Below are 15,001 nucleotides of genomic sequence, written 5' to 3'. Positions count from 1 at the left end.
GCTATTAAGTTTTCATTTTCTTGCTACGTTTTACTTTCTTAGCCAACTTGCTTTTCCTGTCAGCTGGCATCTCAGTTTGTTCACTGTGTATGTTTGCCTGTTTTCTTCTTAAAATACCTGTTTCAAAGAAACCTTGTCTTTTGGATTCCATTTTGGTCATGCTATAAGTGCTTGCTAAAATTAAGTTTCTTGAGATTTCAATGTGATATTCCTTTTCTTTTGCTATATGGTTAATTTTTATGCATTCCCATATTGTTTCTCTTTTGTTGCTTACCTTTTAAAGTGGGAAAGTACGTGAACAGATAGGATATGACGATTGCTTCTGCCTTATGTGCTAGAAGAATTCTAGTTTGAGGTGACTTTGTTGGCCTGATGTGACATCTTTTATACTTTATATTGCTATTGCCTGCTTCTAATAAACTTCAGAAAAATTTCTTCAGACAGGAATGTGCATTAGGACTCTTTGTCTCTCTGTCTCTGCATAAGACGATCCTTTGTGAGTAGAGAAATAGTAGATCATTTTTTTTTTCTCTCATGGGAGCAAGCTTTGCAGCTAAGAATGAATATGCAAGTAGTTTTCTGAGCTTTTTTGGGAATTGTCTTTTCCTGCTTGTTTTCCCAGAAGTTAGGTCAGGCATATCAGAGAATGTTTCCCTCAGAATATGTTCCTTATACTGGAGTTCAGTTTGCTTTCCTTTTAAGTCTGTGGACATAATTCAGATAATGTCACAACTTGTAAACATTTATATTAGCATTGGGGTTTAATGTGTCCTTTTGGAGTTTAATCTCATTACATCAAAATCATATACAATTACTTTTAAGGTATGAAATATTCTATTCCCTTTTTTGCAGTTCTTGACTGTTAGATAAAGGAAATATCAAGCATTTCATTGAAACTATGGATGTTAGAATGTTATGCTTGGGGCCATATGGGAAAGGATGGTTAGAAGAGAGTGTGATGAACTAGATCTAAGATAGTTTGAATGGTAGTACGCAAATACAATACCTATCTCTTTATGCAGCAAATTGAAGGAAGTTTTCTGACACTGGTGGGGCTCATCTCCTAGTCTTTTTCTTATTTAATTTTTTAATAAATGTCTTTAGGTGACCATAATGAGGATAGGCGAGATGCAGCTGGAGGGAGGGGCAGATGAGGACTAACAAAACTCTTTTAATAAAAATCTTGAAAGAACTTGGGAGCCTGGAAAAAGAAGATGACCGTTTAAAGATGCAGTGTAACAGCAGTTAATGGCCCTCCATGTATACTCAGAAAGTCAGTAACTGAATTTCAAGATGACAGCAAATCATATAGAAAATATTTCATTTTAGTACCGTGGCTACTAAACAGTAATCTGATGAAAGGGGGAACTCCTTGTTCCATGTGTCCCCAAAGAATAGGATCAAAACCAGTAAGCAGTGAATTTTCCAGCATTTAAAGCAGGGATAGACTGACGTAAGGTCTTGAATTGCCTTTCATTAGATTCAGTTGTATGTTGGGCATACACAAGCAGGGATTCAGATGCAATATGGGCGGTTGAATTAGATGACAGAGTCTTTTCCAACAGTGAGATTACGTGGCTTTCAGACACTCTTAACGGTGTTTTTTAAATACCTCTCTGTATTTGTTTTGTATATGTTTTGGTAAGCAAAAGGTTACATAGTGTGACAAACATGGTATAAATGAATACACTAATTCTTCTAGACTCTTAGGTACAAGTCACCCGTAGACATGGTAGGTAGGCAGTATATACATAAGGCGTTGTCCTTTCTTTAATGGCATTATCATCGAAGTGACATACACCTAATTAAATAAAGGTAAATGTAGTAAAAGACATATAAATAAGAACTATAAGAATTAAACAGAGGAAATTGTTTATCAAGAGTATCAAGGATGGAAGGCGGGGAGAGTATCAAGTAAAAGTTTCATAGAGAAAATAGATCTTCACGGGCAAGTGGAATTTCAGTAGACCAAGAAGAGCAACAAAGTGAAGTTTCCCAGTTATGTTGGGAGCAGTGTGTCTAAGAATAAAAAAGTCCAGAATGGCAAGTTGGTATTGAAGATGACTTAAGTATCGTGGGGAAGATTTTCTGTTTGACAAAAGGGAGCAGTTGAAATTTTTTTGCGTAAGGAAGAGGTGTGATCAGTGTTCCTGTGTTACTCTTCAGGAACATTGATTTACTTGATTTACATTTTTTAAATTGTTGAAAGTGGGAAAATTGATTGGAAAACTATTCAAATGAGAACTGTTGAGACCTCTGATAATATTATCAGTTAACATTTATTGAGTGCTTCCTGTACCAGATACATTACCTTATTTCAGTGAAGCCTCACGGCAACAGGAGCTTCTCTGGTAGCTCAGCTGGTAAAGAATCTGCCTGCAGTGCAGGAGACCCCAGTTCGATTCCTGGGTCAGGAAGATCTACTGGAAAAGGGATAGGCTACCCACTCCAGATTCTTGGGCTTCCCTGGTGGCTCAGATGGTAAAGAATCCGCCTGCAACGCAGGAGACCTGGGTTCTATCCCTGGGTTGGGAAGATCCCCTGGAGAAGGGAAAGGCTACCCACTCCAGTATTCCTGCCTGGAGAATTCATGGACTGTATAGTTCATGGGGTTGCAAAGAGTCAGACACGACTGAGTGACTTTCAGTTCAGTTCACAGCAACAATGTATTGTAGGTGCTTTCCAAATGAGCACCTGGATTTCCTGTTGGCCTATGAAAATTCCATACAGCATAATATATTATTTAATTTCTCCAGGTACCACTCTCTTACATACACTTATGCATATATCTGCACTGTCCAAATCAGTAGACACCTTGTTGAATACTGTTGTTCCTTAATTTAGCATTTTAGAATATGCTGTTATAATTAGCAATCAAAACAAATTTTTATTAAAGGTTTAAAGGAACCATGTTTAGAATTATGGTACAAATGAAAAAGTATAAGATGTGGTGTCTGACCCCTAAGGCCATTGAATTAACAGTACAAGATATAAATACATGAAAAGTTAAATGGCAGTAAAAGATGAATTGCCAACAAACTAAGTTGTTGAACATTAGGTTTATTAAGGTTCCTCTGTATTCTGTGGTACTTAATTAAATGGCTTTCATTTATTTGCATGCTAGCTTCCCAAGAAAGTAGCAAATTCTTTTAATCAGAGTTTGGCCTTCCTATTTTATCCCAAGCAAGTAGCACAGTGCTTAACTTATAGTAGGCTCAGTAAATGTTTGTTGAATTAAATTGATTGCAAATAGTGTGTCTTCTTCAAATACTGTATTGCATCTTTTAAAAAACCATTGCCTACTTTTGTTAGCAAAACAACTCGTAAGAATAGGTTTGAAAAAAAAGTTTTTTACTTTGAAATGTAGATGTATTTTTTACATCATTCATGTTGTTGTATTAAATCTTCATGCTTGATCCAGTTTGTGTGGAAAGGTTAAATGTACCTATGTAGCAGCCATTTTCCACTTCCAGTCTCTTAAGCTGCTACTTTGTTTTCATGGCCATAAGTATAGAAACACCTATTTTCCCTGGTCTGAAATATAAGGGGGGAACAGTTGTAGACCTAAGAGGTCATCTGCTCCAGCTGCAGAGTTTTCAGTGAGGAAACTAAGGTCTTCCAACTTCTTAACCTCCTCATTGTGGGCAGTAGCAGAGGTAACCTAGCACTAAGAGTTTTTGTCTGGTGGTCTTTCCACTGTTTAATACTACTTCCCATCATAAAGTGGAAAAGTTAAAGGAAGGGGTTCCTAACTTCTCATGGATCATGGTGTACCCTTTGAGAATCTGATGAAAAGTGACCTGGGCTCTCTCTACCTAGAGAATGTATACACACAAAAGAATTTGTAAGCTTTTTGAAAGTCTCTTCACTGATTGTCAAGGCAATGGCAAGCCACTCCAGTACTCTTGCCTAAAAAATCGCATGGACAGAGGAGCCTGGTAGGTAGGCTGCAGTCCATGGGGTCGCTACGAGTCAGACATGACTGAGCAACTTCACTTTCACTTTTCACTTTCACACATTGGAGAAGGAAATGGCAACCCACTCCAGTGTTCTTGCCTGGAGAATCCCAGGGATGGGGGAGCCTGGTGGACTGCCATCTATGGGGTCATACAGAGTCGGACACGACTGAAGTGACTTAGCAGTAGCAGTCACTGATTGTCAAGTAGAATATATCATATTTAGAAACAAAATAGCTTCAAAACAGATTTCTTGGTACAAGAAAAATATAGTAAAAAGTATAATTTTAATGTAACAAAAATCTGTTGTATATTTAACAACTAACAGGCTTCACATTGTGATGACAGAAAGGAGAGTAAAATGATACTGGATACATTATTCTTGCTAAAAAGGGAAAAGTGAAGCTAGACCCTGGATGTGTTGACAAGTTAGATTTGTCAGCCTGCTTTACCTGAACTGTCTGTGGTAAATATAGAAGCTGTGTGCAGTTATTTGTCACCTGCCTGGTTATTTACACAAACATCATGGTGAGAATTTATTGCTGTCCAACTCTGTAACACGTGATATGATACTATTGCATGATGTCTTTAAAAACATAAAAAATATCACTGAAGAAGTTATCAAGGTGTATACTATTACTGGACTATAAAGCTAACCAGTGTTTATCAACTGAATTATATATGATAGTCTGAATTCATAACCAAGATCTCAAAACTTAGTTTTAAACATCTAGAAGTGGACAAATCAGAAGAGGAAACAACAAAGAAATAGCAGAAGGAAAACTACTATAATGTGGTGGCCCTAAAGCCAGGGGAAGAGAGGGTGCTTTAAAAGGGGAGAAGTGATCCACTTTGTCATGTTGGAACCTCGGTTAAGGTTAGGGCTGAGAGATAACCTTTGCATTTCACAACATGGAGGTCTTTGACTTCAGGAAAATTGGCTATAGTATAATAATGAGGGTGGGAGCCAGATTAGAACAGGAAGTGAGAAACTGGAGATAGCAGAGCAGATATTCACAATCGTTTTGGCAAGTTTAACTATGAAAGGGAGGAAAAAGAATAGGAACTAAAAGGTGTATGTCGGGCCTAAGGATAGATTTTTATGTTGCTGTTGCTTTTTTAATGAAGAGTTGTGAGTGGCATATTCTGATGAGAGGGAGCCAGTAGGGCAGGAGAGGTTGAAAACACAGGCACGAAAAGGGATAACAAAGGAATGAGTTTTTTTTAAGACAGCAAAAAAGGATGATATCTAAAACTTATGTGAGGGATTGTCTTTAGATAGGAAAGGATTTGTCAGTTGCAGGAAATTGTAGAGAGAAGTTCAGGAGGAAATTCATGTATGAAGACCATTTTCTGTTTGGAGAAGAATACAAGGTTATCTGCTGAGAATAAAAAGGAAGGAGGAGGCTTACAAAAAATGGAAGAGATTTAAAATAGTCTCTGTGCAACATGGAAAAGCAAGATAAACAGGAACATGGTAAGATTGCCATGTAATGCTAAGGGACCTGTTGAAATTGTGCATCTCTCACTTTTATCCCCAGAATCTGGGAGACAAATTAGGGTTAGATTTTTCTCCGTAGCTGGTGATATTTGAAGGTGAAGAATAGGTGTCTGACATCTTCTCTTCTCCGAGAGTGAGGAGAAAAGAACTAGATAGAGCACTGCCTGCCTTCCCTATTTCACCACCACTCCTGAAGTTAGCACCTCTCCAACTAGGGAGCTGGTGAAATTGTCATCCAATCGCCCCGCCAGTAAACAGCACTGGTCTCAAGTTACTGCTTGCTATTAGTGGATAACTAATGCATTATCAGTGGTTGCTTGAAGGAGAAGATGGTGTGTATGACTTACTTCCAAGTCTGTCACTTGAGCAATTTCACATTTGTTCAGTATAAAAGCTTCTATTATGTAAAATTTACTATGTATCAGAAACTATACAGGCATTGGAGCTGCAAAAGTAACTACTAGTGACATGATGTGTGACCTGCATTCATAGAGGATACAGATAGAGGCAGGTTGAGTTGAGTGTGACACAGGGAAATAAATACAAGCTGCCTTGGGCACCCCTGTGAAGGTCATATTACTCAAAGATGACTTTTCATAGGAAGTTTGATGAACGCTTGATTCTAAAGGATAGGTAGGAATTAACTGAGCAAAAGACAGTGGGAAGAAATGGGGTTGGAATAATGGGGCTGGAAGTTGAGGTGCCGGGTAAGATTTTTTTTTTCCAGCAGTGCAGACAATTGTTTTCATATCTGAAGCCCACCCAGCTAGTAGGGGCCATACTGATCCATACTTACTCAACCTTAAAACTTTTCTTCCATCTAGTTTGGTGAGTTATAGAATACAGAGGTGTCAGGAGCTTTTCATTTAGCATTAACAATGAAATAACTTGACCCCAAGTAGCTTTTGCTTTTTAAGTCTCCCATGAAGGTACTGTTAGTCATTACTGCCCCTCTTCTACATCAAGTTAGCATCAAGGATAGAGCCACAGAGACTTGATTTAGGAAAATCTATGTTATTGAGGTATAATTTAAATGCAAGAAATTGCAGATATTTAAAGAGTGCAACTGGATAAGTTTTGACATGTATACAATCATGAAACCATCACCATAACCAAGATAATGAATTTGGTGGATTCCATCACCCTCAAGTGCCCCTTCGTAGTTCCTCCCTTCCATAATACACCAGTAGGCAACTACTATTCTGCTTTTTTTATTAGTATATATTCAGTTCAGTCGCTCAGTCGTGTCCGACTCTCCGTGACCCCATGAATCACAGCACGCCAGGCCTCCCTGTCCATCACCAACTCCCGGAGTTCACGCAAGCTCATGTCCACAGAGTCGGTGATGCCATCCAGCCATCTTATTCTGCGTTGTCCCCTTCTCCTCCCGCCCCCAACCTTTCACAGCATCAGAGTCTTTTCCAATGAGTCAACTCGTTGCATGAGGTGGCCAAAGTATTGCAGTTTCAGCTTTAGCATCAGTCCTTCCAGTGAACACCCAGGATTGATCTCCTTTAGAATGGACTGGTTGGATCTCCTTGCAGTCCAAGGACTCTCAAGAGTCTTCTCCAGCACCACAGTTCAAAAGCATCAATTCTTTGGCACTCAGCTTTCTTCACAGTCCAACTCTCACATCCATACATGACCACGGGAAAAACCATAGCCTTGACTAGATGGACCTTTGTTGGCAGAGTAATGTCTCTGCTTTTTAATATACTATCAAGGTTGGTCATAACTTTCCTTCCAAGGAGTAAGCATCTTTTCATTTCATGACTGCAGTCAGCATCCGCAGTGATTTTGGAGCCCAAAAAAATAAAGTCTGACACTGTTTCCACTGTTTTTCCATCTATTTCCCATGAAGTGATGGGACCAGATGCCATGATCTTTGTTTTCTGAATGTTGAGCTGCAAGCCAACCTTTTCACTCTCCTCTTTCACTTTCATCAAGAGGCTTTTGAGTTCCTCTTCACTTTCTGCCATAAGGGTAGTGTCATCTGCATATCTGAGGTTATTGCTATTTCTCCCAGCAATCTTGATTCCAGCTTGTGCTTCTTCCAGCCCAGCGTTCCTCATGATGTACTCTGCATAGAAGTTAAGTAAGCAAGGTGACAATATACAGCCTTGACGTACTCCTTTTTGGAACCAGTCTGTTGTTCCATGTACAGTTCTGACTGTTGCTTCCTGACCTACATACAGGTTTCTCAAGAGGCAGGTCAGGTGGTCTGGTATTCCCATCTCTTTCAGAATTTTCCACAGTTTATTGTGATCCACACAGTCAAAGGCTTTGCAATAGTCAATGAAGCAGAAATAGATGTTTTTCTGGAACTCTCTTGCTTTCTTCATGATCCAGAGGATGTTGGCAATTTGATCTCTGATATTAGTTTCCGTATTTTATACCTTTATGCCAGTACCATGCTTTCTTGATTACTGCAGTTTTTAATAGTTTTTTAAATCAGATATTGTTAGCTCTCTAGCTTGTTCTTTTCTTTTCAAAGTTGTTTTGGCTGTTCTAGATTGTTTGTTTTTCCACATGAAATTTAGGGTCAGTTTGTCAATTTCTTTTTTTAAAAGCCTGCTAGGATTTTAATTGGTATTGCATTGAATCTGTATATCAATCTGTGGAAAATTGACATCTTTTCTATATTCAATCTCCCCACCCATGAATGTGCTTATGTCTCCATTTATTTATTTAGACCCTCTCTTAATTCCTCTCAGCAGTGTTTGGTGATTTTAAGTATATAGGTATTGTATTTTTTGTTAAGACTTATTACCAGATGTTTTATAAATTTGTATGCTACTGTAGATAATACTGGTTTTAGTTTTGATTTGCAATTATTAATTGCTGGTGCTATATAAAAATGCAGTTGAGTTGGTATATTGATCTTTGTTCTTTAACATTGCTAAAATTACTTATTCTAGTAGCTTTTTGGTAGATTCCATTGGACTTTCCTCTACATAGCTATCATCACCTGCAGACAAAGACAGTTATACTTCTTCCTTTTCAAAATGGATGAGGTTTGTTTGTTCCCTAGTTGCACTGTTCAGAACCTCTGCTGCTGCTAAGTCACTTCAGTCGTGTCCGACTTTGTATGACCCCATAGATGGAAGCCCACCAGGCTCCCCTGTCCCTGGGATTCTCCAGGCAAGAACACTGGAGTGGGTGGCCATTTCCTTCTCCAGTGTGTGAAAGTGAAAAGTGAAAGTGAAGTCACTCAGTCGTGTCCGACCCTTAGTGACCCCACGGACTGCAGCCTACCAGGCTCTTCCATCCATGGGATTTTCCAGGCAAGAGTACTGGAGTGGCTTGCCATTGCCTTCTCCGACCTCTAGTTCAGTGTAGAATATAGGTGGTAGAAAAAAGATGTCTTGTTCCTGGTTTTAGGAGAAAAGCATTCATTCAATCTGTCACCAGTTAAGTATGATGTTAATTGTACTTTCTGTGTAGAGGCCCTTCATTAGTCAAGAGAAATGTCCTTCTTTTCCTAGTTTGCTGAGCTTTTATCAGTAAAGGATGTTGGATTTTGTCAGATGCTTTTTGAGATGACTATATGGTTTTTCTTTTTTTCATTTTGTTAAACTGGTGAGTTATGTGGACTGTCTTCAAATAGTCAACCAATGTTGTATTCCTGGGATAAATACTACTTAGTCTTGGCCTCTTTTTATACATTATTTGACTGAATTTTCTAAAATTGTTTAGAGTTTGTGTTCGTGAGGGACATTATCCTGTGGTGTTCCTGACTTGTAACGTCTTTGTCTCAGAATCAGAGTATGTTGACCTCAAAGAACACATTTTGGCCCTTCCTATTATTTTAGAAGAGTATGCAGAATTATTATTATTATTCATTTTTTCTTAAGTGTTTGGTAAAACTTACCAGTGTAGCCATCTGTGACCTGAGAGTTTCTTTGTGGGAAGATGGTCTGTAAAATCTGATATTAGCACTTTCTGTCCTTTTTTTCCCCTAATCATTCTAGCTAGAGATCTACCAATTGTATTGATCTCAAAGAAATACCTTTTGATTTCTATTATTTTTCTGTTTTCCATTTCACTGATTTCTGCTCACTTTGAATTTAATTTTTTTTTAATAGACTTTATTTTTTAGAGCATTTTCAGGTTTGCAGCAGGGTACAGAGATTTCCATATGTCTTTTTCCCATGTGTTTTCTTACAGTAGGACAAAGATGGTTAATTCGAGACCTTTCTACTTTCCCAATATAGGTGTTTAGTACTATAAATTCCTCAAAGGCCTGCAGAAGAAGATGCTTTCTTTCCTGTCAGTCACACTAAGCCTTTCCAGTATTGTCATTTTTGTCTGCTAAAATAAGAATTGTAAAGGCAGCATCTGCAGGGATAAAGGGGAGTTTAAACTCATAACTGTTCCTTTTCATATGCCTTTTGCACATTTATACCAAGTTGAGAAGGACGGTATCACATATTTTAATTCAGGAAAACAACTTTTTGACAAAGCTGTCTTACTACTTACTGCATTATTTCTTTACTTTGTTCCACTGAAAAGGCCTATCTAGTTAATCCTCTCCAGTTAATATTAACATGAATAATGGAAAGGAAGTGAAAGAAAAACTAGTTTTATCTAAATCATTTTAAACAATACTTCTTTGCCTCAGAGCCTCACATTTCTGCAGTTGTGAATAAAGATTATGCTGGTACTCCAGGTTGGCCTTACTTTTAAATTTGTTTCTGAATATAAAGTATAATAAGTCATATCTTTATATTTCAGCCATTATTCTGAATCTGGATTAACCTAATTTTGGATAGTTTTTTAGAACTAGTGTGAATCAATCCATAGCAATAACACTTAACCTTTATTAAATATACTACCTTGTCTAGTACTGTGTAGGATACTTTGCATGGTTTATTTCATTTGATGATACACTAAAATCCAGTGAGGTGTATTTTTAGTCCCATTTTACAGATGGGAGTAAAAATGGGAAGAAAACAAAGATTTAGAAAGTAGTTCAAGGTCCTACAACTCAGTGGTAGAATTGGAACTCTCACCCAGTCTCCAGTGATATTAAGTATGTTATACACCTTCTTTCTACTAATGTGTTAATTTACTGTATAAGGAGCCCTGCTGTTGTTCAGTTGCTCACTGTGTCGGACTTTGTGACCCCATGGACTGCATCATGCCAGGCTTCCCTGTCCTTCACCACCTCCTAGAGTTTGTTCAAACTCATGTCCCTTGAGTCAGTGATGCCTTCCAACCATCTCATCCTCTTTCGTCCCCTTCTCCTGCCGTCAATCTTTTCTAGCATCAAGGTCTTTTCCAATGAGTCGGCTCTTCGCATCAGTTGGCCAAAGTATTGTAGCTTCACCTTCAGCATCACAGTCCTTCCAGTGAATATTCAGGGTTGACTTCTTTTAAGATTGACTGATTGGATCTCCTTGCAGTCCAAGGGACTCTCAAGAGTCTTCTCCAGCACCACAATTTGAAGGCATCAGTTCTTCAGCGCTTAGCCTTTTTTATTATCCATCCCTACATGACTACTGGAAAAACTACACAGAACTTTGTAGGCAAAGTAATGTCTCTGCTTTTTAATACACTGTCTAGGTTTGTCATTTTCTTCCAAGGAGCAAGTATCTTTTAATTTTGTGGTTGCAGTCACCGACCACAGTGATTTTGGAGCCAAAGAAAATAAAGTCTGTCACTGCCATTGTTTCCCCACCTTAATCTTTAGTTCCTTTTCACTTTCTGCCATAAGGGTGGTATCATCTGCATATCTAAGATTATTGATATTTCTTCTGGCAGTCTTGATTCCAGCTTGTGCTTCACCCATCTCAGCATTTTGCATGATGTACTCTGCCTGTAAGTTAAATAAACAGGGTGACAATATTCAGCCTTCATGTACTCCTTTCCCAGTTTGGAACCAGTTTGTTCGTTGTTCCATGTCTGGTTCTAACTGTTGCTTCTTGACCTGTGTACAGGTTTCGCAGGAGGCAGGTAAGGTGGTCTTGTATTCTCATCTCTTGAAGAATTTTCCACAGTTTGTTGTGATCTACACAGTCAAAGACTTCAGTGTAGTCAGTGAAGCAGTTCACTTCAGTCACTCAGTTGTGTCCGACTCTTTGTGACCCCATGAATTGCAATACTCCAGGCTTCCTTGTCTATCACCAACTCTTGAAGTTTACTCAAACTTCTGTCCATCGTGTTGGTGATTCCATCCAACCATCTCATCCTCTGTTGTCCCCTTCTCCTCCCACCTTAATCTTTCCCCGCATCAGGGTCTTTTCCAGTGAGTCAGTTCTTCGCATCAGGTGGCCAGAGTATTGGAGTTTCAGCTTTAGCATCAGTCCTTCCAATGAATATTCAGGACTGATTTCCTTTATGACAGACTGGTTGGATCTCCTTGCAGTCCAGGGGACTCTCAAGAGTCTTCTCCAACACCACAATTCAAAAGCATCAATTCTTCAGTGCTCAGCTTTCTTTATAGTCCAACTCTCACATCCATACATGACTACTGGAAAAACCATACCTTTGACTAGATGGACCTTTGTTGGCAAAGTAATGTCTGCTTTTTAATATGCTGTCTAGGTTGGTCATAACTTTTCTTCCAAGGAATAAGCATCTTTTAATTTCATGGCTGCAGTCACCATCTGCAGTGATTTTGGAGCCCCAAAAAATAGTCTGACACTGTTTCCTCATCAATTTGTCATGAAGGGGATGGGACCAGATGCCATGATCTTAGTTTTCTAAATGTTGAGTTTTAAGCCAACTTTTCCACTCTCCTCTTTAACTTTCATCGAGAGTCTCTTTAGTTCCTCTTCACTTTCTGCCATAAGGGTGGTGTCATCTGCATATCTGAGGTTATTGATGTTTCTCCTAGCAATCTTGATTCCAGCTTGTGCTTCTTCCAGCCCAGCATTTCTCATGATGTACTCTGCATATACATTAAATAAGCAGAGTGACAGTATACAGCCTTGACGTACTCCTTTCCCGATTTGGAACCAGTCTGTTGTTCCATGTCCAGTTCTAACTGTTGCTTCTTGACCTGCATACAGGTTTCTCAAGAGGCAGGTCAGGTGGTCTGGTATTCCCATCTCTTTCAGAATTTTCCACAGTTTATTGTGATCCACACAGTCAAAGGCTTTGGCATAGTCAATAAAGCAGAAATAGATGTTCTTCCAGAACTCTCTTGCTTTTTTGATGATCCAGCGGATGTTGGCAATTTGATCTCTGGTTCCTCTGCCTTTTCTAAAACCAGCTTGAACATCTGGAAGTTCACGGTTCATGTACTGTTGAAGCCCAACTTGGAGAATTTTGAGCATAACTTTACTAGCGTGTGAGATGAGTGCAATTGTGTGGTAGTTTGAGCATTCTTTGGCATTGCCTTTCTTTGGGATTGGAATGATAACTGACTTTTTCCAGTCCTGTGACCACTGCTGAGTTTTCCAAATTTGCTGGTGTATTGAGTGCAGCACTTCACAGCATCATCTTTTAGGATTTGAAATAGCTCAACTGGAATTCCATCACCTCCACTAGTTTTGTTCATAGTGATGCTTCCTAAGGGCCATTTGACTTTGCCTTCCAGGATGTCTGGCTGTAAGTAAGTGATCATACCCTCGTGATTATCTAGGTCGTGAAGATCTTTTTTGTACAGTTCTTTTGTGTATTCTTGCCACCTCTTCTTAATATCTTCTGCTTCTGTGAGGTCCATACATTTCTGTCCTTTATTGTGCCCATCTTTGTATGAAATATTCCCTTGGTATCTCTGATTTTATTGAATAGATCTCTAGGCTTTCCCATTCTGTTGTTTTCTTGTTTCTTTGCATTGTTCACTTAAGAAGTCTTTCTTATCTCTCCTTACTATTCTTTGGCACTCTGCATTCAGATGACTTGAATAAACAATCCATTAGAAGTTACTGCTGTGAATTACTCATGTCCTCTTAACCGAAAAAGGTTGTTTTATCATCAGGGAATTTAAAAGGAGGAAAATTATTTTTTATGAAATTCTTGACATAGAGACAGTATATTTAAAACATACATCTGGCCTGGAACTCAGAAACACTGTGTGTAATTTAGTTTCCTGACTTAATACTCTGAGGCCTCCACTGATCATTGTGACAAGCAGGTGGTTTTACCTCTTGGAATGCTTTTTTTTTTTTTAAAGTACCAGCCCTTGAACAATAAGATGATAATGCTAATACTTTCTGGAGGATGTAAAACCCTGGAGGTAAACTTTTTCCTTAAGGGAAAAAAATACCTCTGTATATTTAATGATTTCAAATTGTTTGAATTTAGTGATTTTATTGTTTGTAAAATAGATGCTTTATCTACATAATGACCCTTAACCTTAAAATGAAAAAACTGAGTAATGGATTTGACTCAGTATTTAAATAAATACTTATTTACATAGGTAGCTTATAATAATAGGTAATCATATATCTGTTAATTTTAGCGATACCACCTTATTTTCAGTGCTTTGCTTGGATTCAGTTACTCTAATTCTCACAACTCTGTTAAATGTATGTTTAGTCGTGTGATTATTAGATTACTGTCTGCCTCCCACACTGGGTGGTAAGCTCTGTGGAATCAGAAACCATTTCTGACTTTGTTTACCATTGTTCGCTCTGTGCACAGAGCTGACCGTACAGTAGAGCTTAAATTTGAATTAATGGATGAATGAGATGAATTCATAATAGCTAATACTGATTATCTTTTATAGTGATGTCTGCCTCCATCAAAGTAGTGATGCTTTCTCTGAAGTGTTAAAATACATGTCATTTGATCTGTGTAAAATCTTAAGTATTTAAACTCAACATTTTTTCTTTGCTGGTCACATCTTGACATCATGGTGATTAAAATTCCTTAGAAATAGAGCACAGTAATATATTTCATTACATTTAGCATTTTATTGTTTTCAGCTTGACTAATGGTTTGAATTGCGGTCATACTGTGTGCTAACCATTGTGCAGAATTTAATTTCAAGTTCTTGGTTGCTTGTTTCACTTTGCAGGAAATGTAATTCTTTGACGAAACCCTTGTAGCTTTAAGAAAATAAAGATAGTGGGTGCCTCATTTCCCTTCTTCAGTCTACCATTCTTACGAATACTGTTTTCATTTGGCTTCTAAGGGAGAAGATGTCAACCGGACACTAGAAGGTGGAAGAAAGCCTCTTCATTATGCAGCAGATTGTGGGCAGCTTGAAATTCTGGAATTTCTGCTGCTGAAAGGAGCAGATATTAATGTATGTAAAGAACATTGTCATTCTAGAAAAAAAATTCCTGTTGTATGCTTTTGGGTAGTTTTCAGTAGATTTGTAAAATAGTTACTGGTGGAAATCTCATGTGAAGTAAGCATATAGTCTGAAATTTTGCCGAATTTCTGTACCTTAGAAATACATGGTTATGATTTTTTTTTAATAAGCAGAACAAGTTTATTTTTTTTAACTGATAAAACTGGGGGGTGGGGGACACAGGATAGATTCATGCTTCCTTTTCGTGTTCTAAAGCAGTTTGAAAGTTAGCACTATCTGTAGGTGGCAAATGGCTATCACCCAATGGAAGATAGGCCCTGTAGTCATACGAAAAAT

At 38.2% G+C, this 15,001-nt stretch overlaps 1 protein-coding gene across 1 annotated transcript in view; it reads left to right on the top strand.

Annotated features, from left to right (window-relative positions):
• The window catches only part of MTPN (myotrophin), a 77,948-nt gene that overhangs the window by 31,396 nt on the left and 31,551 nt on the right, over positions 1–15,001 (top strand). Inside the window, exon 2 of the mRNA XM_055421324.2 lies at positions 14,543–14,656. Coding sequence (XP_055277299.1) covers positions 14,543–14,656 — 114 coding nt within the window. The remainder of the gene's footprint in view (positions 1–14,542; positions 14,657–15,001) is intronic.

This window comes from Moschus berezovskii, chromosome 3 (assembly GCF_049115385.1).
Source record: "Moschus berezovskii isolate FMDL1 chromosome 3, NW_MosBer_1.0, whole genome shotgun sequence".
NCBI classification, from domain to species: Eukaryota; Metazoa; Chordata; class Mammalia; order Artiodactyla; family Moschidae; genus Moschus; species Moschus berezovskii.
Note: the sequence above shows the minus strand (reverse complement) of the source record. Positions and strands in the feature narration are given on the sequence as shown.